The following is a 24,539-nucleotide window of genomic DNA, read 5'->3' as shown; positions in this document are numbered from 1 at the left end:
TTTTAGTCCGTCGGAGTAGCATACACACGAGCGGATTTTTCGAAGGGGACCGGGTCCGGTGGAGTTCCGTCGGGAAAATTTGAAGCATGCTTCATTTCTAAAGTCCGTCAGACTTTAGCGAAGCTAAAGTCCGTTGCAGCCCACACACGATCGAATAGTCTGACGGAATCAGTCCGTCGGACTTTGGATGTCGAAAAGTCCGCTCGTGTGTACGCGGCCTAAGGAACTAAATTGATGTTCCAAATAGACTATTGACCAATTTTCACGTTATTTGTGGTTTAGTTCACTCACCTTTATTGCCGGGACTATTTTATTTATATATATATTTTATTTTAGCGCTGTAACGTTGTATTAGGGGGCGATGATGTTATGAGCATCCCCTTTGTATACATGCAGGTGTGAGATGGAGGATCCCCCACCTATGGCTCATCGGGCCAACAATTCGGAGCGAACCCAACTCAGAGCAAACCCGAAGCTCATCCCTGGTCACCGCCGCCCAGCCTACGGAGCTTGGAGAAGAAGAGGGAACCCCACAAGATCCGTAAAAACAAGGCACGCTTTGGAGAGTTTGTAGGTTTGCTATTATGGTTTTTTCAAAGCTCAAGACTTTACCCGTACTTTTAGTCGCCACCTGCACAGATGCATCTACTACAAAGACCCACGACACTTTTATTTCAGACATGACCCTCCCCCTACTGGTTTCCAGTCTAGTTACATATAAATAAGTGGGCCCACCTCCCCCTCTTACCCTTTCATCCCCCTTTCACAGAGAATTACATCAGGTAACAAAAGCTTTGGCCGTTTCTCATTATAAGACCCACTTCGGAGGTAATTTCGTGAGCTGTTGTCAAATGTGAAATCTACTATGAATTTAGCCTTACTGAGAGCTCTACTTAAGTTTAAAAAAAAAAAAAAAAAAAAGAATTCCTCGCTCCGAATTTTTTTAGACATAGTTTCTCAGGCCCCTTCTGACCTGTTCTTTCTAAAGCAAGTGATACAAGCGGCATGCTATAAAGATGCACTTCAAGGGACCGGGGAGGATTTGGTTGGCTTTTAGTGGTTCCTGAGTTTAGGCTAAAATATGTTTTATTGTGCCCTGTAATGAAGGCACTAGATTATGCACTTAAAAAAAAAAAAAAAAGGCGCAGTCGTAGCATAAAGGAGGCAGTTTTGGGAAATTAGTCGTTAAGGCCAAATTTATACGCGACGGGGAAAAAGCGCGGAGCGATCGTCAATATTTACTAGGAAATATGAAGATACGGGTGGCGTGGGGAGCGCCGGGAGCTGTGACCGGCGAAAATTAACAAGGCCCGGTACTGCACTAAGGCTGTAAAATATTACGACCGCACTTTTGGTTTCGAACAAAGCTGAAAGTTTGAAAACTTTTTTTGTACTTTGTTTTGATGAAATCGAGAACGCTTCTCTATCTTATGTGGGGGGGGGGAGGGGGGCTTCATCAGACGGGTGGGCTGTTGGATTCAGCACCATTGTGAGATGATGGCCGGTTAAGCTTTCACACCTATGGAGCAGAGCAATTTTTATATTTCTTTTATAGGCCTATTGATTTGGTAATAACTTTGTTGTTTTTTATTTTTTTTTAAATAACAAAGTAACATATATAAGGATAAGCTGGGTCGGGGCCGAAAAAAAATAAAAAAATAAATAAGGATTTTTTGCAAGCTGGGTTTCGTCATTGACCTGACGCGGTTAATGTCACGACCCTCAGAGAAGAGGTAATATGTTGTCGCTTTTTCACCTTGTGGTAATGAATGAAAATGTAAATAGAGTTAGTTCCCCCACAAACGGGGTTTTTAGGCAGCAAGAGACAGTAATAGAAGCCAATAGAAGTAGTATAAAAGGTATTTTAATATTAATTGGTAAAAACAAACATGAGCTTCACCTGAACACTTATATAACAGACAAAATCATGTATATAAAGTACATATAATGTCGCATGGAAGTATAATAACAGACGCAGCTATGTTACACTGTATGGGTAGATAACAGTGAAAGCATAAAACTAACGCGTTTCAACCCCGGAGGGGGTCTTCTTCAGAGGTGGTAGTACGATGATGTACTTCCAGGTAGGTAAGGTGGATTATAGTGCTTCGAATAAAATTCCCCCATAGGGCAATATCTCAATCTCCTTTTACGCATCTGGAGTGGTACCTGGTCCATATGTGTTGCCAAGATGCCAGGGGGAAGAGGAGGCAGCGTCACAAACCCACTGGCGTGACTCGCGGGAGGTCACACTATTACCTTGCCCCCCAGAAAAGGAAAATCCGGGGGATAGGTGCGAGTAAGGGTACACCGATGATATGGTGAGTCACACCTGGATTGTAAGACCTAGTGGGAGACTGTTCCAGAAGGTAAAGATGAGGGACGGTGACTTAAGCGTTAGTCCACAAGGGGTAACTGGCGCAGTCCCTATAACGTGTTTTCTGGAGTCCGATCAAACAGGTACAGGTTTCTTTCCTCCTGGATGAATGTGGGGGAACTAACTCTATTTGTATCTACTTGGGGTGAGCAGCACCCTCCTAGCTCTTTGCAGCACTATGTTCTTCTTTGATTGTTATGAATGAAAATGTTTCCAATAATCCAAATTCGTCAGACTTTTGTCGCGTACACACGATCGGAATTTTCGTTGGGAAAAATCTCTGATGGTTTTTCCGACGGAATTCTGATGGGATTCCGGTCAAGCTTGGCTCGCATACACACGGCGACACACATAAGTTCTCGGAGCTTTCGAGCATCAAGAACGCGGTGACGTACAACACTACGACGAGCTGAGAAAATTAAGTTCAATGCTTCCGAGCATGTGTCAGATTGTTTCCGAGCGTGCGTAGGAATTTGTACAGACGATTGGAACTTTTTCCGACCTGAAAAATTGAGAACCTGCTATCAATTTTTTGCTGGCCGAAATTCCGACAGCATACACACGATCGCATTTTCCGACCAAAAGCTTTCATCTGAGCTGGCGGAATTTCTGATCGTGTGTACGGGGCATATCACCATGGGCAGAGCTGCTGATAAGGCAGTACAGCCGCCCCTCCCTTACTGGACACATCAGTTCAAATGGGGGTCCGGGCTGAGCAGGAAGGTTGGCTGTATTCTCTTATTGGAGACATCGATACCCTTCTGCATCCCCCTGCAGCGCTGCCAGCTCCTCCTCCTCTTTTTCCCTTCTGCAGCACTGCAGGGGGATTGGTCCTTCCACCTGCTGCCCTCCCCCCCCCCCCCCGTGCCCCTTTTCCCCGCGAGGTTTCCCATCTCTCCTCTCCCAATGGCAACTGCTACTGGCTCAAAGGGGGATATTTCAGGATGGGGAGTGGGGGGGAAGTGCAAGTGCAAGTAAATATGTAATTTACTGGAAGTAAGCTCTGCTGTTTTTTTTTTCTTACCTGCAAGGTAAAAGCATAATGTGCTAGGATGCATCTCATACTAGCACATTATGTAACACTTAGCTGCAAACAAAGCCCTCATCGCCCCTGCTGGAGGCCGCATCCATCTTCCCCCCTCTTCCTTCCGGGTCCACAGGCTCCAGCTCCGTGACTGGCCAAAGCCACGTGACGTCACTCCTGCGCAGGTGCGCGGGAGCTGCCGGCCATGGCACAGGGCTCTACAGAACTGGCACCTCAAAATGCATGCGCGGATGACGTAATCAGTGCAGTATACAATAAATATCTCCTAATTCCTCCCAATAACACCAATGATGGGACACAATTCCTCCCACTACCATCAATGATGGGGCACAATTTCTCTCAATGGTGCCAACAATGATGCCCAATGACACCAATGATGGGGCACAATTCCTCTCAATGACACCAATGATGGGGCACAATTCCTCCCAATGACACCAATGATGGGGCACAATTCCTCTCAATGACACCAACGATGGGGCACAATTCCTCTCAACGACACCAATGATGGGGCACAATTCCTCCCAATGACACCAATGATGGGGTACAATTCCTCCCAATGATACCAACGATGGGGCACAATTCCTCCCAATGACACCAATGATGGGGCACGATTCCTCCCACTTCCATCAATGATGGGGCACAATTCCTCCCACTTCCATCAATGATGGGGCACAATTCCTCCCAATAACCCCAATGATGGGACAAAATTCCTCCCAATGACACCAATGATGGGGCACAAGTCCTTCCAATGACACTAACGATGGGGCACAATTCCTCCCAATGACACCAATGATGGGGCACAAGTCCTTCCAATGACACTAACGATGGGGCACAATTCCTCCCAATGACACCAATGACAGGGTACAATTTCTCCAAAATGACACTAACAATGAGGCCCAATGACACCAATGATGGGGAATGATGGGGCACTATTTCTCCCATTGACACCAATGATGGGGCACTATTTCTCCCGTTGACACCAATGATGGGGCTGTTTTTTTCCCACTGTCGTCGGGACCTTTTCTACTTCCACGGGCCACAGTCTGCCCCCCCCCCCTTCCCCCTTTAAAATCTGAAGGACGGTAAACTGGCCCTTTGTTTTGGAAGTTTGGAGACCCCTGAATTAGACTAAGGGGGCAGTCGGGGGACAGTAAAACCACAGCTCTTCCACCTATTTTTACCACTCTCTGGCTGCATGTGTGAATGAGCCCCTATATGATTCTGTTACTTTCTTTTCAACGTTGCGCTTTTTTGAGACGCTAAAAAAAAAAAAAAACGATAAAAAATGCATTTAAAAGTTTACATTTTAGGGCTCATGCATGCCGGCGCAACATACGCTGCATTCATATCAGTAAGAGGTAAGCATGCATCTGTGAAGAGGGGGGCGGGAGTGGGGGTTAGATTGGGTCAGAAGAAGGGGGCAAAAAGGATAAGTGCACTTTATTTTTAAATTGCACTTATCCTTTAAAAAAAAAAAAGACTTTTTCTCATCTGGAAAGTCAGACAACAATCCATAATGCGGCGATACACAGTTGTAGTTGGCGGAGCGGGGGGGGGGGGGGGGGGAAGTGATACGACATCGTCAATGACCTTTATAGATCTGTGTAATATTCCGCGTCTCTAATTTCCGTCGGGTCATGTGTCAATCGGGAGCTAGCAAAACCTCCAGATGTAACCATCATAATGCACAAAGCAGATGCGATGGAAAGTGTAATCACATTATCCTAGTGAGATGTGACATTTTTTTTTTTTTTTTTTAATCATACTGCTCTTAAAGGAAAAGTCCACTTTTAAAAAAAAAAAAGCATCATTGCTACACAAGATATTTTGTAACTTAATGCTATAAAAATAATGTTTTTTTTTTTATACCTATCAATAAAGATTAAACTGCCACTTCCTTGCCCCCCCCCCCCCATGGCAATACACGCCCCCAGAGATCTCACGCTCTGTGATTGGCTCTATGTTTTTACAAATATTTTTTTTTTTTTACAACACTGAGACAGAGAAAGTTATAGAAGAAGCGGAACCTTAGCGCTCCTATTTCTTTCAATTTAGAGGGAACCTTTCAGTCATTTTAAAAGTCTGCCTGAATAATTCCTGACATGTTCCCATATACAGGAACAGTATTATCTTTCAAAAATGTTCCTGCTTTTATCATTCAAAAGTCATCCTTGAGCTCCGGGGCTAGTGACTTTGCCAAGGCTGGGGTGATGTCATCGGTATGTTGCAGGCTGGAGGACGTATTTCCCCAATCTCCTCTACCAGTGATCAGACCAGTGGCGGCCCTCTGTCTCTTTGCCCCCCATACCAACCCCCACCCCCCAATTAAGAGGGAAGAAGAAAGAAAAAAAGAAGAAATAAGAGGGAAAATAGAAGAAAGAAGAGGAAGTAGGAAGAAAGAAGAAAAAGAAGAGGAAGAAGGAAAAAGAAAGAAGAAAAAAAAGAAGAAACAAGGGAATGAAGGAAGAAAGAAGAAAAAAGAAGAGAGTGAGGGAAGAAAAAAGAAAAAGGAAGAAGAAGAAAAAAAAAAAGAGGACGAAGAAAGAGGAAAAAAGAGGAAGAAGATGAAGAAAGAAGAAGAGGAAGAAAGAAGAAGAAAGAAAGAAGAGGAAGAATGAAGAAGAAAGAAAAAAGATAAAAGAAGAGGAAGAAGGAAGAAGACGAAGAAAGAAGAAAAAGAAGAGGAAGAGGAAGAAGGAAAAAGAAAGAAAAAAATAAGAAACAAGAGGATGAAGGAAGAAGAAAGAAGAGGAAAAGGAAGAAGAAGAAGAAGAGGAAGAAGAAAGAAGAAAGAAAGAAAAGAAGAGGAAAAAGATGAAGAAAGAAGAAAAAGAAGAGGAAGAGAAAGAAGAAAGAAGAGGAAAAGGAAGAAGAAAGAACAAAAGAAGAAAGAAGAGGAAGAAGGAAGAAGACGAAGAAAGAAGAAAAAGAAGAGGAAGAGGAAGAAGGAAAAAGAAAGAAAAAAATAAGAAACAATAGGATGAAGGAAGAAGAAAGAAGAGGAAAAGGAAGAAGAAGAAGAAGAGGAAGAAGAAAGAAGAAAGAAAGAAAAGAAGAGGAAAAAGATGAAGAAAGAAGAAAAAGAAGAGGAAGAGAAAGAAGGAAGAGGAAAGAAAGAAGAAGAAGAAAAAAAGATCAAAGAAAAGGGAGAAGGAAGAAGAAAGAAAGGGAAAATTAAGAAGTAAGAAGAGGAAGAAGGAAGAAGAAAAAAGAGGAAGAAGATGAAGAAACAGGAGGAAGAAGGACGAAGAAAGAAAAAAGAAGAAAGAAGAGGAAGAGGGAAGAAGAAAGAAAGAAGAGTTAGAATGAAGAAGAAAGAAAAAAGAAGAAAGAAGAGGAAGAAGGAAGAATAAAGCAGTAAGAAGGAAGAAGAAAGAAGAGGAAAAGGAAGAATAAAGCAGTAAGAAGGAAGAAGAAAGAAGAGGAAAAGGAAGAAGAAAAAAAAGGAAGAAAGAAGAGGAAAGAAGAAGATGAAGAAATAAGAAAAAGAAGAGGAAGAAGGAAAAAGAAAGAGGAAGAAAGAAAAAAGAAGAGGAAGAAGAAAGCAAAAAGAAGAGGAAGAAAAAAGAATAGGAAGAGGAAGAAGAAAGAAAAAAGAAGAGAAAGAGGAAGAAAAAAGAAAAGGAAGAGGAGGAAGAAATAAAAAAGAAGAGCAAGTTGTCGTTGTCATACTCAGTGACTGTCTCTTTTTTTTAAACGAAACATCAGATTCCACCATAAATATGGCTGTAAACAAACAATATTTGGTAATGGCCAGGAACGGAGCTGTGCATATGGAGGGTGACCATAGGTCAGCTGGAACATATGCTGATGTTTGTGCTTAAGAACGAAGATAACACATATAACCTATATACATCAATGAGAGTATAAACACATCTGACACTTCATTAGAGCAGATAGAGTGTACCAGAGAAGACTCACTATATGACTTAAGATAAATATATATATATATATATATATATATATATATATATATATATATATATATATATATATATATATATATATATTTATATCTCTCTCTCTCTCTCTATATATATATATATATAGATAGATAGATAGATAGATAGATAGATAGATAGATAGATAGATAGATAGATAGATAGATAGATAGATAGATAGATAGATAGATAGATAGATAGATATAGATATATATAGATATGTACATATATACAGTATATGTATTTATACTTACATAGGTTGATAGAGATACAGAGATGGATGGATGGAAGAACGGATGCGGTTCTAACCTTGTGGCAAGGTTGGTGAAGGTTCTTTTCTGTTCCACCATGACAGGAACTCCTGCACAAAGCCCTGACCTCAACCCTACTGAACACCTTTCGAATAAATTGGAACACCAATTGTGAGCCAGGTCTTTCCATCCAACCTCAGTACCTGATCTCACAAATTCTCTTTAGCTGTAATTACTCAAAGCAGAAGCCGATCTGCAGGTTCCAGGCACTGGATGTCCACTGGCACCCACCAATCGTTAGGCAGAGATACAGAATGGAGCTCTGCTTATGTAAACTAGGCAGAGATCCGTTTTGACAGGAGGGGGGGGGGGGAGCAAGGGCTCAAAATCCATCACTTCCATTAGTAAAAGCACCTCACACAGTACACAAAAACACTGGTTAGGCACACAGTTTACTCTATGATTGCCCAAGATATTTAACCCCTTCCCAGCCCATGTCATTAATACAGTGACGTGTGTATTTTTTTTAGCACTGATCACTGTATTAGTGTCCCTGGTTCCCACAAAGTGTCAAAAGTGTCAGTTAGTGTCCGATTGTCTGCCGCAATAATCGCAGTCGCTGATTGCCACCATTACTAGTAAATAAAATACATAAAAAATCCAGTATATATCCCATAGTTTGTAGACGCTATAACTTTTGCGCAAACCAACCAACATACGTTTATTGGGATTTTTTTGTTTTTTTCAAAAAATATGCAACAGAATACATATTGGTCTAAATTTATGAAGAAATTGTTTTTTTTTTTTTTTATCAAATAATTTTTATTTTTATTTTTTATAGTTATACAAACAAAAACATTTTGTCAGGATTTTTTTTTTTACCATTTTTTATTGGATGTGTTTTATAGCAGAGAGTAAAAAAAAATATTTTATTTTTTTTCTTTCAAAATTGTCGTTTTTTTTTTCTTTTCTTTTTTATAGCGCAAAAAAAAAACAAAAAAAACAAACAAAACACGGTGGTGATCAAATACCACCAAAACAAAGCTGTATTTGTGGGAAAAAAGGGAGATAAATTGTATTTGGGTAGAGCGTCGCGCAATTGTCAGTTAAAGTAACATAGTGCCGTATTGGAAAAAAAAAATGCCCTGGTCATGAATGGGGGTAAATCTTCCGGAGGTTAAGTGGATATATATATATATATATATATATATATATATATATATATATATATATATATATATATACTATATGTATTTTATATATATATATATATATATATATATATATATATATATATATATATATATATATATATATATATATATATATATATATATATATATATATATAATTTTTCTGCACATCTTTGCACTGTTACACTGTTTTCTTAAACATGTTGAAATATGTGGAAAGAGGACGGAAGGTGCTTTTTTTGCCTAAGAATTTTTATATTTTTCTACTCCGGTTCATTGATTTTTACATCCTCAATTTAGATCAGTTTACAAATTAGATCATTTTCCATTTCCTAACAAATAAACTTATAATGTACTCGCTTTTTTTCAGAAAAAGTCTGAGAAGCACCTAAAAGCTCACAGCTGTAGTCCAAGGTGAAAGACACATATCGTTGAGCCTATTTTAATACAACACATACTAATACAGCTAGGCTTGTGTGAATGAGGCCCCCGCGCTTCAAATGGCTCCAGGATGGTAACCGGGGATATTCTAATGTGACTGTAGAATAATCGAGTGATCTGATGGGTTGTAAGGTTGGATAGGGGTGAAAAAAATCAATGCAGTCCCAACTAAGAAGAAGCAGCAGGATGCAAAATGCTAAAATGGTAACCCTGGCTCATTCTCCGACCGGTAGGGCATGGAAATCTTTCAAGCAGTCTATGCCTTCAATTTCTTTTATATCTATTGTAACGACTGAATGACTGTTTTTACAGCCCAAGCTGTATCAGATAATTAGTAAATGCGTTCTATGTAGTGGCCATACTCGGGAACTTGCCGGTGATGCCGGCTTCTTGCTCAGGTTGCCGGCCTCGTTGACCCCTCTGCTTGGTTCTCCAGCTTCTTGCTAATTCTCAAGAGTCACTGCAGCGTCAATCCTTCCAGGTAGACCAGGGGCCGGGATAGCTGCTGTGTTCTATATAGTGGCCATACTCGGGAACTTGCCGGTGATGCCGGCTTCTTGCTCAGGTTGCCGGCCTCGTTGACCCCTCTGCTTGGTTCTCAAGCTTCTTGCTAATTCTCAAGAGTCACTGCAGCGTCAATCCTCCCAGGTAGACCAGGGGCCGGGATAGCTGCTGTGTTCTATGTAGTGGCCATACTCGGGAACTTGCCGGAGATGCCGGCTTCTTGCTCAGGTTGCCGGCCTCGTTGACCCCTCTGCTTGGTTCTCCAGCTTCTTGCTAATTCTCAAGAGTCACTGCAGCGTCAATCCTCCCAGGTAGACCAGGGGCCAGGATAGCTGCTGGAGAGGAGGATTCTACACTTTACTTTACTTTGGTTACTTTACTGGTTACTTTACTTAACCAATGGAAGTCTACTCTGGGTGGAGGCTAGCATACAAGACCAGAGACGGGAAGAAAGAGAAGCTACCTTCGTGCCTTCAAGTGGGCACCTCAATGAGAAGGAGGTCTGTAAGAGCTTTGAGGGGAAAATAGGTAGGCTTATGCCGCGTACACGCGATCGAATTGACCACAGTACGCAGTACACAGTAATGGACTGGAGGGGGGGGGGGTATCCATGCCGTTTTTTTCCTTTAGAAATGTAATTTTGCTGTGGTATTGTTCTAAAAACAGAAAAAATGCGCTACTTTACAGGCAGACTAAGGACACCCCCCCCCCCCCCGGGCATGATATTTAAAGGAATATTTAATTTCACCCGGGTCCCCATACACTTTTTATGGCAATAACTTGCATATAAGCCTTTAAAATTAGCACTTTTGGTTTTTCGTGTTAGTGTCCCATAAACTTTAATGGCGTTTCACTGTTTTCGAATTTGCCGCAAACACTGCATATTGTTCGCTGTTGGGCAAACGGGCGAACACCGGATGTTCAAGTCGAACTTACGCATCGGGCCCAATACTAAACACTACTTAGCTAGTATGAGTGCCTGCACCTTGTCTTCATCTCAGCTTCCTGTAATCCCCTGCACAGTTGACTGGTAGAGGCAGGGTTGGCATTTTGAACCATTTAGGTCGATCAACTTAAAATTTCTAGCTTTGCAATTGGAGAAGAGAGGGGTGACTTTCTGAACAGCTGGAGGGCCACCAGTTTGAGACCCCTGCACTATATTGTCAAAAGTATTGGGGCACCTGCCTTTACACGCTCATGGACTTTAATGGCATCCCAGTCTTTGTCCGATAGTAGTAGTGTAGTGTTCAATTTTGAGTTGGCCTATGGCTATAACAGCTTTAGCTATTCTGGGAAGGCTGTCCACAAGGTTTAGGAGTGTGTCTAGCGGAATGTTTGGCCATTCTTCCAGAGACGTATTTGTGAGGTTAGGCACTGATGTTGGATGGGTAGGCCTGGCTTGCAGTATTCACTTTAATTCATCTCAAAAGTGTTCTATCGGGTTGAGGTCAGAACTCCATGCAAATCAGTCAAGTTCCTCCACCCCGAACTCGCTCATCCATGTCTTTATGGACCTTGCTTTGTGCACTGGTACGTAGTCATTTTGGAACAGGAAGGAGCCATCCCCAAACTGTTCCCACAAATTTGGTAATATGAAATTGCCCAAAATGCCTTGATATGCTGGCCTCTTAAGAGTTTCCTTCACTGGAACTAAGGGGCCAAACCCAACCCCTGAAAGATAACCCCACACTATAATCCCCCCTCCACCAAATGCTTTGGACCAGTGCACTAAGCAAGGTACATAAAGGCATGGATGAGCGAGTTTGGGGTGGAGGAACTTGACTGGCCTGCACAGAACCCTGACCTCAAGGCAACAGAACACGTTTGGGATGAATTAGAGTGGAGACTGGGAGCCAGGCCTTCTCGTTTAACATCAGTGCCTGACCTCACAAATGTGCTATTGGAACAATGGTCAAACATTCCCATAGACACATAGAAGCTGTTATAGCTGCAAAGGGTGGGCCAACTCAATATTGAACCCTACGGACTAAGACTGGGATGCCATTAAATTTCAGGTGCGTGTAAAGGCAGGCGTCCCAATACATCTGACAATATAATGTATTTCCACAAAACATTCCATGTACGTATCTGCATTTCAGTGATGCATTTAGCTTGTTGTTGTTGGCCGGACCATGACCAAGCTGTGTCTCTCAATGTCAATGGAGAAAAAGTCATATCACCAACATGGTCATTCTGTCTGGAATCAGATCAGCACATATTTCGATAAAACAGTCTACACATCTGCATGTCTGCGATGCATTTAGACAATAGTCTAGAGTTCGTCTTTAATCCAGTGGTCCATTAGAGAGCCATGTTATCCAGCAGACCCCTGACACCGGGCACGGCCCGCCTAAGCATTCCAGACTGTCTCGTATTGTTCAGACTAAATAGCAAAAATCAATGTTGCTCATAGTAACAGGTTATTCTGGTCTATGTCTTGATTTCCTCTCTCACCAGGTCTGCGGTATGATTACAGTATTAGTAAGAGCTTCTCTCTTTACAGACACAACTTTCAGCGGAACATTCAATGCTCAGCAGATATGGCTCAAACCGGCCTACACCCTACACTCACTAATGCTGCTATGAATGGACAGGCTCCTGAAACCAGCTGGAGACATTACCCAATAAATTGCCAATGGTTCCTGTCCATCGTGCCTGGGGACTTGGTTTTATTAATGATAAAGAGGTCCTGTTATGCAGTGTTTCAGGTTGGCAGGTTGAAGCTACTGCTGTAAATAAAAGAGATATAACTGGAGGGGGGATTATAACTGGAGGGGGGGATTATAACTGGAGGGGGGATTATAACTGGAGGGGAGGATTATAACTGGAGGGGGGATTATAGTGTGGGGTTATCTTTCAGGGTTTGGGTTTGGCCCCTTAGTCTAAATCGGGATTTCTTAACCATTTTACTCCAGAGGAACCCTCAAAATAATTTGCAGATCTCGTAGAACCCCTGATCAAACCAATTCATTGGTTGACAGTAGGGAGAATGCTCCTTACATTGGTGATCAGTGAGAAGAATGCTCCTTACATTGGTGGTCAGTGGGAAGAATGTTCCTTACATTGGTGATCAGTGAGAAGAATGCTCCTTACATTGGTGATCAGTGAGAAGAATGTTCCTTACATTGGTGATCAGTGAGAAGAATGCTCCTTACATTGGTGATCAGTGAGAAGAATGCCCCTTACATTGGTGGTCAGTGGGAAGAATGTTCCTTACATTGGTGATCAGTAGGAAGAATGCTCCTTACATTGGTGATCAGTGAGAAGAATGCCCCTTACATAGGTGGCCAGTGGGAAGAATGTTCCTTACATTGGTGATCAGTAGGAAGAATGCCCCTTACATTGGTGGTCAGTGAGAAAAATACCATTTATATTAATGGTCAATGAGAAGAATGGCCCTTACCCAAACCATACAGGCATCATGAAATGGAAGGTCAGTCAGCTACCACTCAAAGAGCCCCTAACAACTTCTGGAGGAACCCTAGAGTTCCAAAGAACCATGGTTGAGATTGGCTGGTCTAAATGCCATTTATATTAATGGTCAATGAGAAGAATGGCCCTTACATTGGTGGTCAGTGGAAAGAATATCCCTTACATTGGTGGTTGGTGGGAAGAATGCCCCCTTTACAGTGGTAGGTAGAATGCCAAAGCCAGCTAAAAAGGCAATTAATGTCATGCTGATGACTCTGCCAAGGGGCATTGGCACCCAAACCATACAGGCACCGTGAAATGGAAGGTCAGTCAGCTACCACTCAAAGAGCCCCTAAAAACCTCTGGAGGAACCCTAGAGTTCCACAGAGCCATGGTTGAGATTGGCTGATTTAAATGCACCATTCTAAGGGATCACGCACATGGACGCATTCGGACATACAGCACAAGAATTAAAGCGGAGTTCCACCCAAAAATAGAACTTCCGCTATAAGAGAAGGTGACCCCCTGACATGCCACATTTGGCATATAATTTTTTTGGGGGGGAAACCGGTACCTTCTTTTCAGAGGGTCCCAGCTCCCACTTCCTTCTGGTGCACCGCGGCACCGGAAGGGAGTTCAGCTCTCCCCCCTACCTCTCGGCAATCATCTGGGACACGTCACAGGTCCCAGATGATTGCCCGACCAGTCACGGCGCTTGCCGTGGCTCGCAAATGCACAATGGGTGCCCGGCCTTGAAGCCACAGCTGGGCACCCACAGTTACAATGCGGTGTTCTGCCAAAAACTGTCCCCCCATCGGATAGTGTCCGCCCCATACTGCGCAGGTGCAAAGCTTTCGCAGTACGGAGGACAAGGAGACTCCGAAAGTCTCCGAAGATGAACGGCGCTTGCGCACTTGCTAGTACCTTCTGCCCTGAGTCCAGGTTCAAGCCCCACCCAACATACGGTAGCACTTAGTAACAGTGCCCCTCGCAGGCTCACTTCGCTCGCCACGCTTCGGGCTCGGCCTCGCTTCGCTCTGCAATGTTTTATTCTAACTCTATGTCCACTTGGATGGTGGGGCTTGAACCTGAACTCAGGGCGCAGGTGCCATTTATCTTCGGAGATCTTCGTTGTCTCCTTGTCCTTTGTACAAGCGCAGTACAGGGCGGACACTATCCGACTGGGGACAGTATTCAACACAACACCGGCGCCACAGAGAGGAGCGGGGCTTTACACGCCCGCATCGCTGGACCCTGGGACAGGTGAGTGTCCGATTATTAGCTGCAGTATTTGTAGATGCTGACTTTTCATTTTCTTTTTTAAGCAGAACTCCGCTTTAAGCATAAATCTGCAACTGGGAGAGAGCAGAGCTTTGGGAGGGGCCAAGCAGGCTCCATCCACTACAGTATTTCTGTAGAAAACTACAGGAGGGGGTGGAGACGAGACCAGTCCCCCTGCACAAGGAGAGAGAGCAGCAGTGAGCGGTCTTTATTACAGGAAGTCTCACACTGGATTACTGCACAGATCTGGAAAAAATGCACAAAGCTCACCAAGAGAACATTTATTTAGCTTGTATTTCAGATCAAAACCAGGCATGTTTTCAGCCTCGGCTCTGCTTAAACACAGTAGGCTTTCAACTCAGCAGATGTAGTTATCATGGTAGGATTTTGGCCAGGTAGAGCAGGTTTTCATGATATACAACACATATGACTTTCCGATATCTGGCTATACAGGGCAGGTTTAGAATCCCATCAAGGTGTGTGGATAAACAGGACATATATTAAGGATGTCTTATAAATGTGCTAAACTGATTTTCAGGACATTGCGAGGAATTGTTTACCAGTGCAGGCTTTCAGAACACGGTAAAGCGATAAGATAATTGGAGTGTGGTTTCAGGATACCAAACAGAGCATGCATTCTCCACGTCATACAATCTTTTAGGTACAGGTCGGGTTTTTCTAAATGTCACACACATTTTCTGTAAATCATAAAAATTTGCCATTACCGCTCAACTGAACTTTCAGAATCGGCTAATTACATTTTAGGTGCATCTTAACAAAAAGTGTACAAGGCCTAACAGTTTGTTTTCTTATGAAAGCAGCCTCAGCCTAAGAAAGAAAAGCCTGTCCCATGCCAGCAAGCTGCAGTGTGGGACCCTTGCTCTTCGCAGAAGCGGTGGCCACCCTGCAGAGAGGTGTGGAAGCAGAGATCTGGCCCACCCTCTGCTGAGTAAGACCTGTAGCTCGGCAGCCGGCAAAGCCCATACTCTCTGTTGAGGTGTGGAAGCAGAAGTCTGGCCCACCCTCTGCTGAGTAAGACCTGTAGCTCGGCAGCCGGCAAAGCCCATACTCTCTGTTGAGGTGTGGAAGCAGAAGTCTGGTCCACCCTCTGCTGAGTAAGACCCATACCTCTGCAGCCAGCAAAGCCAAACTCCCTGTTAAGTTGTGGAAGCAGAGATCTCTCTGCAGAGGCCTAGCCCACCCTCTGCTGAGTAAGACCTATAGCTCTGCAGCTGGCAAAGCCCATACTCTCTGTTGAGGCGTGGAAGCGGAGATCTCTTTGCAGAGGTCTGGTCCTCTCTCTGCTGCAGCCAGAAAAGCCCACACTCCCTGTTGAGGTGTGGAAGCAGGGATCTCTCTGCAGAAGTCTGGTCCGCCCTCTGTAGCTCTGCAGTCAGCAAAGCCCATACTTTTCGTTGATTGTGGAGCTGTAGGTTTGATGCAACAGGCAGGGTGTGTCAGCCCTCAGTAGAGAGACCACTGCTTTCACACAGAAAGCCAGGGACTTTTCATTTTTGCAGCAGCATTCTGGCAGTGGACAGACTTTTTTTACTCAGGCTGTAGCTACTTTAATAAAAAAAAAAATGGGAGCTGTAGGAACTTGCACACCATTTGTTTTGATGCACCTGTAATGCATGTAGGTGCTTCAAACCAAGAGATCAGGTGGGCTTTATCACCTTCCCAGCTGACCAGCCTGCGCCCTTTTGAAAGGTTCTGAACGTCACGAGAAGGATCGGCGATCATGTGACCACTGATTGGTACATTGGCCGCCCAGTGACCCATTAATGCCCACCCTTTCGCCTCTACGCATATCTGTTACGCAGATGGCAACAGGTTAAACACCACAGGTTTTCAGATTACCCTAAATATTATATATATATATATATATATATATATATATATATATATTTATTTATTTATTTTCTTAATTATATATACTTATTTTCTAAATATATATTTATTTATTTTCTTTATATATATATATATATATATATATATATATATATATATATATATATAATTTTTTTTTTTTTTTTAAATAAACAGTATATGGTTTCTGGAAATTATAAATTATTAACAAAAAAAAAAAAAGCTAAAATGTACACATACTCTTCTTCTTTCATCTTGACATGAAAAGAAAATATATATTTTCAGGTTGATATACATTTTTGTATATAAGACAGAGCTGTGTTGACTGTCTGACTTTTATTTGTTAACTGTAGCTGGGATTTGTTAATCAATACATTTTTTTTTTATTACTCAGAAAAAAAAGCACAAGGAACTGACATTTTTAAGGGTTTAAATTGAACCCATGATTTGCCCATGCAGGAAAAAAACAGCAGATATATTTTAATATCACCCATTTGCCCCAGAGACACATCCCTCCCTCTTCTTTTTAACAGCAGCAAATATAGTAATATATTATAATATCCATCTGTTCCCCAAAAGAACACATACAACCCTTCCAATGAGGTAGCAGGGAGCAAGAAAAGGAAGCCATCTTTAGCATGTGATTCAGTCTAGTTGGAGCTTAAACAGGGCTGAGGACTGTTTCCCCATGTAATATAGTCGGGTCAATGGCCAAGGACCAGTATGGTCACAAGAGGATGGTGAGGGAGTCACATTTTCATCCTTATCCTGATGTATTGGGTATCTTTTTTGCGCCTGGAAGCTGACTAAACAACGAATAAGGGGCTCGGGGTGGGGAAGGTAAGTTCATACTTCTGGGAAAGGGGAATTAAAGCCAACCTTTTGCTTTGACCTGCATGGGCAAAGCACCAGTTTCCTGGTCTACTAAAAACAAAGAGTAATGTGCCCCCAGACCAAACAGAAGATAAGCTCCCAACGATAGAACTATACATAATTAGGGTTGACCTCTAACCTGTACATATAAGGAAAAGGTAAGTGCATGCTTCAAGGGAAGGGTAATTAAAGCCAACCTGTTGCTTTTACCTGCATGGGCAAAGCACCAGTTTCCTGGTCTATTCGAAAAAAAGAGAGAAATGAGCCCCGGGCCAACCAGAAGATAAGCCCCCAACGAGAAAACTGTACATAATTAGGGTTGACCTCCAACCTGTACATATAAATCTATATCATTACAGAGATATATTCATACCTGAAGATGAAGGGGATGATGGATGAGGACTGTCTTCCTGCGCACTTCCAGCTTGGGACAGGGCACCACCGTTTCCACTCTCTTCCGTGATGTTTGAAGACCCCGGTGTTGTGGATCGGCTCATAGACTGAGATTCCTGGTCGCTCCCCGATCCTCGCCGCTCCTCCAGGCTCATGTGAAGCGCCTCTTCTTCTGCCTTCCTGTCTCGTTTGTGGACTCTCGAGTGCACCACTACTTGGTGGTAGGTTCTAAAGACCCTACCACAATCTGGACATTCAGTTGGTTTATCATTCACTGCTGCATGGCCTTGCAGGCTGTATTCTAGCCCCTTGTTTAGGCCATGGGACAAGAAATCTCTCGTACTTTCAAGGAGGTCAAGCTTAGATGGCACATCTCTCTGATTACACATTTTGGAACTGTGAACAAAATCAGTTGGCATTTTCTGCTTGGAGCCATCTGGTCCGACAATAACGTACTCTCTCTTTTCTTTATCAAACAGAACCCCGGGACCGGCTAAACTGTCTTCATGGTTGCGTTGTATCTGCTGTTCTTTAGACAAGAAGCTGTGCTCCATCGCCATTCCTCTTGCCATAAGTTGCCAAGCTTGGTAGCTGTTGACTGGATCCATCTCAGCTGCCTTGGCTGCAGCCTGCAACCGTTCTATGCAACTGGATTTTAGAGGAGGCACCAAGTTGAGGGAGCCAAGCAAAGAATGCCTATCACTTTCAGACATGTTATGAGCCAAGCCCGTGATTGGTGACAGCAGTTTACCAATGACTTCCTTCTCTTTCAATTCAGATTTGTTATAAACATGGCCATGTTCACTCAAATTTGCTTTATCGGCAGGCATAAAGCCACTTTGTAAGCAGGATATATATCTGGAGTAAAGATTGGTGTGAGTCTCCTGCGAAATGCTATTAATGGAGCCTGGAACCTCTGCTTCGGTGGGGGATTTGTTCTTGACAGACAATTTGTTTAGGTGGACCTTCATGTGGTTTTTCAAAAACCAAGGCTCTTTAAAGCGCCTTCCACATATCTGGCAGCAATGCTCAAATGAATCCTTGTGCTTCCTCATGTGGCCCTTCAAGAACCAAGCTTGGCTAAAGACCTGACCACAAACTTCGCAGCGGAATTCATTGGCTGGCTGCTCTCCATTGCTGCTGGAGCCTTGGCCTTGAACGGACTCTGCTGTGATATGGGCCTTCTCTACGTGACTAATCAAATCTTCCTCCTGAGAGGCAGCAAAATCACAAAGAGTGCACTTATAAGGCTTGTGCAATATTCGGATATGCCTATCCAGTTCCTCACGTTTTTTAAATTTACCTTTGCAGAACGTGCATCTGAATCCCGTGGTGGGAGCAACTGCCTCCTCTTGAACAACCGCGGGTTTCGGAGATGGCACTTTGCTGGAAATGTCAGAAGTGCTGTGATTCGCTGGCAATGATACGTGACAGTTGGGTAAGGGGGGTTGCTGTAAGTGCTGTTGTTGCGGTTTCACGTCAAGTCGGGGCTGAAGAAGGCTGCTTTTCATCTGTTTGTCCCGTAATATTGCTCTTTCCTCCAGCTCATGCAAAAGCCGGTTTTCTTCTCTGACTCGCCCTCGGCCTTTGCCAAGATTTCCAAGTTTGTGAGTGCGTAGGTGGATCTTCAAGTTGCCCTTCTGGGCTGCCCGGTGGTCACAATAGGGGCACTTAAAAGGCTTTTCCCCAGTGTGAGTACGCATGTGAAGTGACAATATGCTATTAAATCGGAAACGCTTGCCGCAAAGTGGACACGGGTACTTCCTGTTCTTCCTAGCGTCGTCCTCAATGTCACTCATCTGGGACATGATCCCAAGGTTCTGTCCATTGAGAAACTGCTGCAAGTCAACTCTTCCGTTGAGACCGCTATCAACTTCTCGACTGAGTTGGTTGGCCAATAAAGCCATCTGATTGTTGATGGGTTGATTCGTCATTGACACATGACTTTTCTCATCTATGGGCGTCACGGTCTTGTCTTCAGATTTCTGGCGGTTCTGCAGCTCTGGGAAGGCATGGCTGAGCTGGGACGTGATCTGGTGTAGCTTCTGACTCATTGAATACTGGCCATTCAGCAAAGAGTTGTTGAGGTGAGTATCGACGTCAGGCACAGCTGATGAAACTCCAAGGCACAAACTAGCTTCCTCCATCCCTGCAAACAGCAAAAGCAAAGAGATCATTATAATAAGGTGACTAAACTTAAAAAAAAATAAAAAATAAAAGAGAAAAAAGTACTACAGAAGAATCCCTAAAAAAAAAAAAAAAAGGATTTTTATATTAAAGCTGTAGAATTTTGCAAACATAGGGACACCAGTGAAGAGCTCTTCTCTCATGTTCAGCACAACTTTTCATCTAAAATTTTGGTGCCACCTAAAATGAGCTGTCCACAGAATCCACTAGACAGCGGGTAACATTCCCGTATTCTACACTCTTTAGTGGAATTGTTATAGGAATTTAAGGAGAGCTCATTTTAGATGTTGACAATGAAGATTCAGGGCTTGGCAGTAAGGGCCGGTTCACACAGCGAGCCGCGGCGAGGCGTCTCCGACTTACCTCGCCGCGACTTGCGGGGAGCTCAGCGGCGACTTGCAGAGGACTTCTGCATAGAAGTCAATGCAAGTCGCCCCCGAAGTCGCCCCGAAGTAGTACAGGAACCTTTTTTCTGAGTCGGAGCGACTCGAGTCGCTCCTCTCAGAACGGTTCCATTGTACTGAATGGGGGCGACTTGCGGGAGCGAGGCGAGGCGAGCCGTGTCGCCTCGCCTCGCGTCGCAGTGTGAACCGGCCCTAAGGGTCCGTTCACACAGGGGCAACTCCGATCCGACTTCAGGTCGCCCCTAGTCGCCTCAGGTCGGACAACATTTAAAAAGCAATGTAAGTGAATGAGAGCCGTCTTAATGCACACTACTGAAGTCGCTCCGACTTCAGAAAAGGTTCCTGTACTACTTCTATCCGACTTGTAGGCGACCGGTACCCATTGATTTCAATGGAGGTCGCCTCCAAGTCGGATCTCCATATATACAGAGGCGACTCTCAGAGAATTATCAGCTCTCAAAAGGAGTTCCCCCCCTGAGAGCTCATTCTCTGATTGGCCACGGCAAGTCGCCTGGCCTGGGGCGACTTAAAGTAGTGTTGTGAAGTCGTGTCCAAGTCGCGTCAAGTCGCGCCAAGTCGCGTCAAGTCACATCACGTCAAGTCACGTCCAAGTTGCCTCCAAAAGTCGTGTTGCCCCTGTGTGAACCGAGCCTTAAGTAATAAGGGGAAGTAATAAGGGGAAGACCCCCCAACAAGAGTGCTGCGGGGTTTTCTGCTAAAATCCCACCCCAAAATTGAATATTGCTTAAGAACGATTAGGGGTCTATTTATAAATGTTCACCCGAAATTCCCATGTTTTTCTATTCAAATTTTCTAAACTTTTGAATCCTGGGTGGAAGTTTTGTGATTTTTGGCTAAAAACATTTTTTAAAGCGGAGGTCCACCCTAAAATGGACCTTCCGCTCATCGGAATCCTCCCCCCCTCCGGCGCCACAATTGGCACCTTTCAGGGGGGAGGGGGGTGCAGTTACCTGGATAATCCAGGTAACTGCACCCACTTCCGTGATAGCTCTCTGCTGAAAGGGGCGTAGATTACGCCCCTTTCCGCAAGTGCCCGCCCCCTTCCGCAAGTGCCCCGCTGCCTGCTGGGAAACACACAGATCCCAGAGGCAGCGGGTCTATCCTTATTGCGCAGCGCGACTCGCGCATGCGCAGTAGGGAACCGGGAAATGAAGCCGAAAGGCTCCATTTCCTGATTCCCATACCCAAGATGGCGGCGGCAGCACCCGAGTGACGATCTAGAGATCGGCTTCGGGTGCCGACATCGCGGGCGCGCTGGACAGGTAAGTGTCACTATTTTAAAAGTCAGCAGCTGCTGTATTTGTAGCTGCTGGCTTTAAAAAAAAAAAAAAAAACGCGGAGTCCCGGCGGACTCCCGCTTTAAATCTAAAGCAATTTTTATTTCCTTTTTGGATAGATTTTGGTTAGATTTACAAGATTCTAAGATTTTTCAAACAGGATTCAGGCTGGGTTCACACTGCTGCGGCTACGAGAACCGGATGTGATTCGCACCGCACTGCAGTGCAAATCACATCCAATCTCTGTGCGATGCGAGTTCAGCCATACAGATAGTATGGCTGAATTCGCATCGCACCCGCCCCAAACTCGCACAGGACCCTTTTTTTGGTCCGCAGTAGAATCGGATCGCATGGGTGTTCACACCATGCGATCCGATTCCTGTCCGAGTTTGCAGATCGCACTGCGATATGCGGACGGATCTGGGGGTGTCATTAACATTTCACTGACACTCCCAGCAGTTCGCATAGGGCAGTGTGAACTGCCGCCGGGAGGTATGCGATGCGGGAACCCGCCGCGGATTCGTGGCGTTCCCGCATCGCTGCAGTGTGAACCCAGCCTCAATTGGAAAAATAGGTGAATCCTGGGCAAAAGTTGTGGGACTCTTGGGTGGACACAATTATAATTAAGACCCCCTTAAAGTGTATCCAATATATATATATTTTTCCTTTTTGGACAGTGCATGGGAAGGTTGGAAACTATGTTTTAGTTTTTATTGATGTCTGTGTCTCTGCTCAGGAGGTTCACCATTTTACATTGTCCCTTTCTGAACTGGTATCCCAAGAAGTGTTATCAGACCTCTATGAGTTCTCCCCTGCTGGATTACAGGACCACCCCCCCTCTTATTTTATAGAAATTAGAAGGGGGAAGTTCTGTAGTCCAGCAAAAGAGAAATGGGCAGGACAGAGAACTCTGTTGGGGATTCCAGTGCAGTGGTGACAACATTGTCAGAGGGACGTTAGGAGTCCACTGGATTTCTGGCAGAACAGCAGAATTTTTTCTGCACTTGCAGCTTTTTTTATAAGACAAAAATGGGGGAAATGCATTAAAGAGATGTTTTGAGATTTATTTATTTTTTGGCTTGGACATAGTTTATTTTTTTTTATTTTTATTTTTCAATTTTATTGAAACTGCGCACCAGTGCACAGAGCAAGGTCCATAAAGACATGGATGAGCAAGTTTGGGGTGGAGGAACTTGACTAGCCTGTACAGAGTCCTGACCTCAACCCGATAGAACAACTTTGGGATGAATTAGACTGTGAGCCAGGCCTTCTAATCCATCATAAGTGCCTGACCTCACAAATGCGCTTCTGGAAGAATGGTCAAACATTCCCATAGACACATCTCCTAAACCTTGTGGACGGCCTTCCCAGAAGAGTTGAAGCTGTTAAAGCTGCAGAGGGCGGAGCCAACTCAATATTGAACCCTACGGACTAAGACTGGGATGCCACTAAAGTTCATGTGTGTGTAAAGGCAGGTGTCCCAATACTTTTGGCAATATAGTGTAGTTCTATATTTGTCAAATGAGTTTATTAAAAATGATATTTTCAGGTTTTTTTATTGCAAGTTTATTGTTAGTTCTTGCAAGATTATTGATTTCTGTAGCATTTGTACATAAAACTCAGTTAAAAAAATAGATAAATAAAGGGATGGCTTTCCGTGCGTTATTGCCCTTTCATAATATCACAAACTTCTAACGGATGTTAATTATCGGGTTCTGCGAGGTGTCCATGAGGACAGGAGAGTACAGAGACATTTGCGGTTTGCTATTTAGAAGGTAGAATAAACTTTCTTGAGAAATAAAAATAAAAAAGTGTTATAATCGTTATAGCAGATGTAGACCGAAACACAAAAGTCGCAGCAGCCCATAAGCTCTACATGTGTTCATGTAATTTCAGAAGTTGTTTTTAAAATCTGTAGCGTTCGTGAAAATAATACCTGGGAGATCCTGCCAATACATGACTTGTGTTTGTAATACTTTTATATTTCTTGAATGAAAATTCTTAATAAACATATGATTAAAAAAAAAAAAAATGAAAAAAATATATATACAGTATATATATAATTTTATAATTTTTTTTAAAATTTATATATATATATATATATAGAAAAAAAAGAAAAAAAACATATATATATATCTATATATATATATATATATATATATATATATATCTACATTTTTTATAAAGAAAAAATATAGATATATATATATTTTTTCTTTTATATATATATATATATATATATATATATATATATATATATATATATATATACATAAAGAAAAATATATATATATATATTTTTTTTTTCTTTAGATATATATATATATATATTTTTTATTTTTTTTTTAATTATTTCTTTCTTTTTATTTTTATATATATATATATATATATATATATATATATTTTTTTTTTTTTTTATTATTTATTTATTTGAATCATATGTTTATTAAGAATTTTCATATATATATATATATATATATATATATATATATATATATATATATATATATATATATATATATATAATAAAAAAATTCCAGTCATTTCCTGTTATAGGGTGACAACGGTCTTCCCAATTGTGCTCTAGCATTGTCACCCTGTCACGTGCACCCCCGGTACAGCATAGGCACACATTGCACAGGCATGATCCATTGTTATCAGTATCAAGCAGTATGTCCTGAAACAAGTGCCTGCAGAAAAGAAGGGGCTAAAAGAGGCCGGAGATGATCGGCAATGATAACATAGAAAAGTAGGATGAAAAAAAGTAAAAAAAAATAAAAATTAAAAAACATTATGAAAAATATTTAGTTGTTTAGAATACTCTTGCTTTAGCAAACTAAATGACATTCAGCTAGGGTTCACATTTAAAAAAACAAACAAAACATTACTAATATTAAATCAAAAAAATTTTAAATATTGGAAAATTTAAAATGTTTTAAATGGCTAAAGTATATTTTAAGTAAGGAAGGGTTAAAACCCCTATCTGCTGTTTTTGTGTTGATGTCTCAATTGGAAGGTTTTCCCTCTATTGCTGTTCTGGTGACAAGAATTTGAGATCTGGTGGTCAAAAT

General features: G+C 42.7%; 1 protein-coding gene across 4 annotated transcripts in view; it reads right to left on the bottom strand.

Annotated features, from left to right (window-relative positions):
- ZNF536 (zinc finger protein 536) overlaps positions 1–24,539 on the bottom strand; it is a 602,875-nt gene that overhangs the window by 175,883 nt on the left and 402,453 nt on the right. For all 4 annotated transcript variants that reach the window (XM_077451568.1, XM_077451544.1, XM_077451553.1 and 1 more), the window contains one exon: positions 17,560–19,728. In XM_077451568.1, the coding sequence (XP_077307694.1) occupies positions 17,560–19,726 (2,167 nt within the window). In that variant the 5' untranslated portion in view covers positions 19,727–19,728. The remainder of the gene's footprint in view (positions 1–17,559; positions 19,729–24,539) is intronic.

Source organism: Lithobates pipiens, unplaced genomic scaffold (genome assembly GCF_037356315.1).
Source record: "Lithobates pipiens isolate NorthernLeopardFrog02 unplaced genomic scaffold, aLitPip1_a1.2 Scaffold_10, whole genome shotgun sequence".
NCBI lineage: Eukaryota > Metazoa > Chordata > Amphibia > Anura > Ranidae > Lithobates > Lithobates pipiens.
This window is presented reverse-complemented; position numbering and strand designations above follow the sequence as displayed.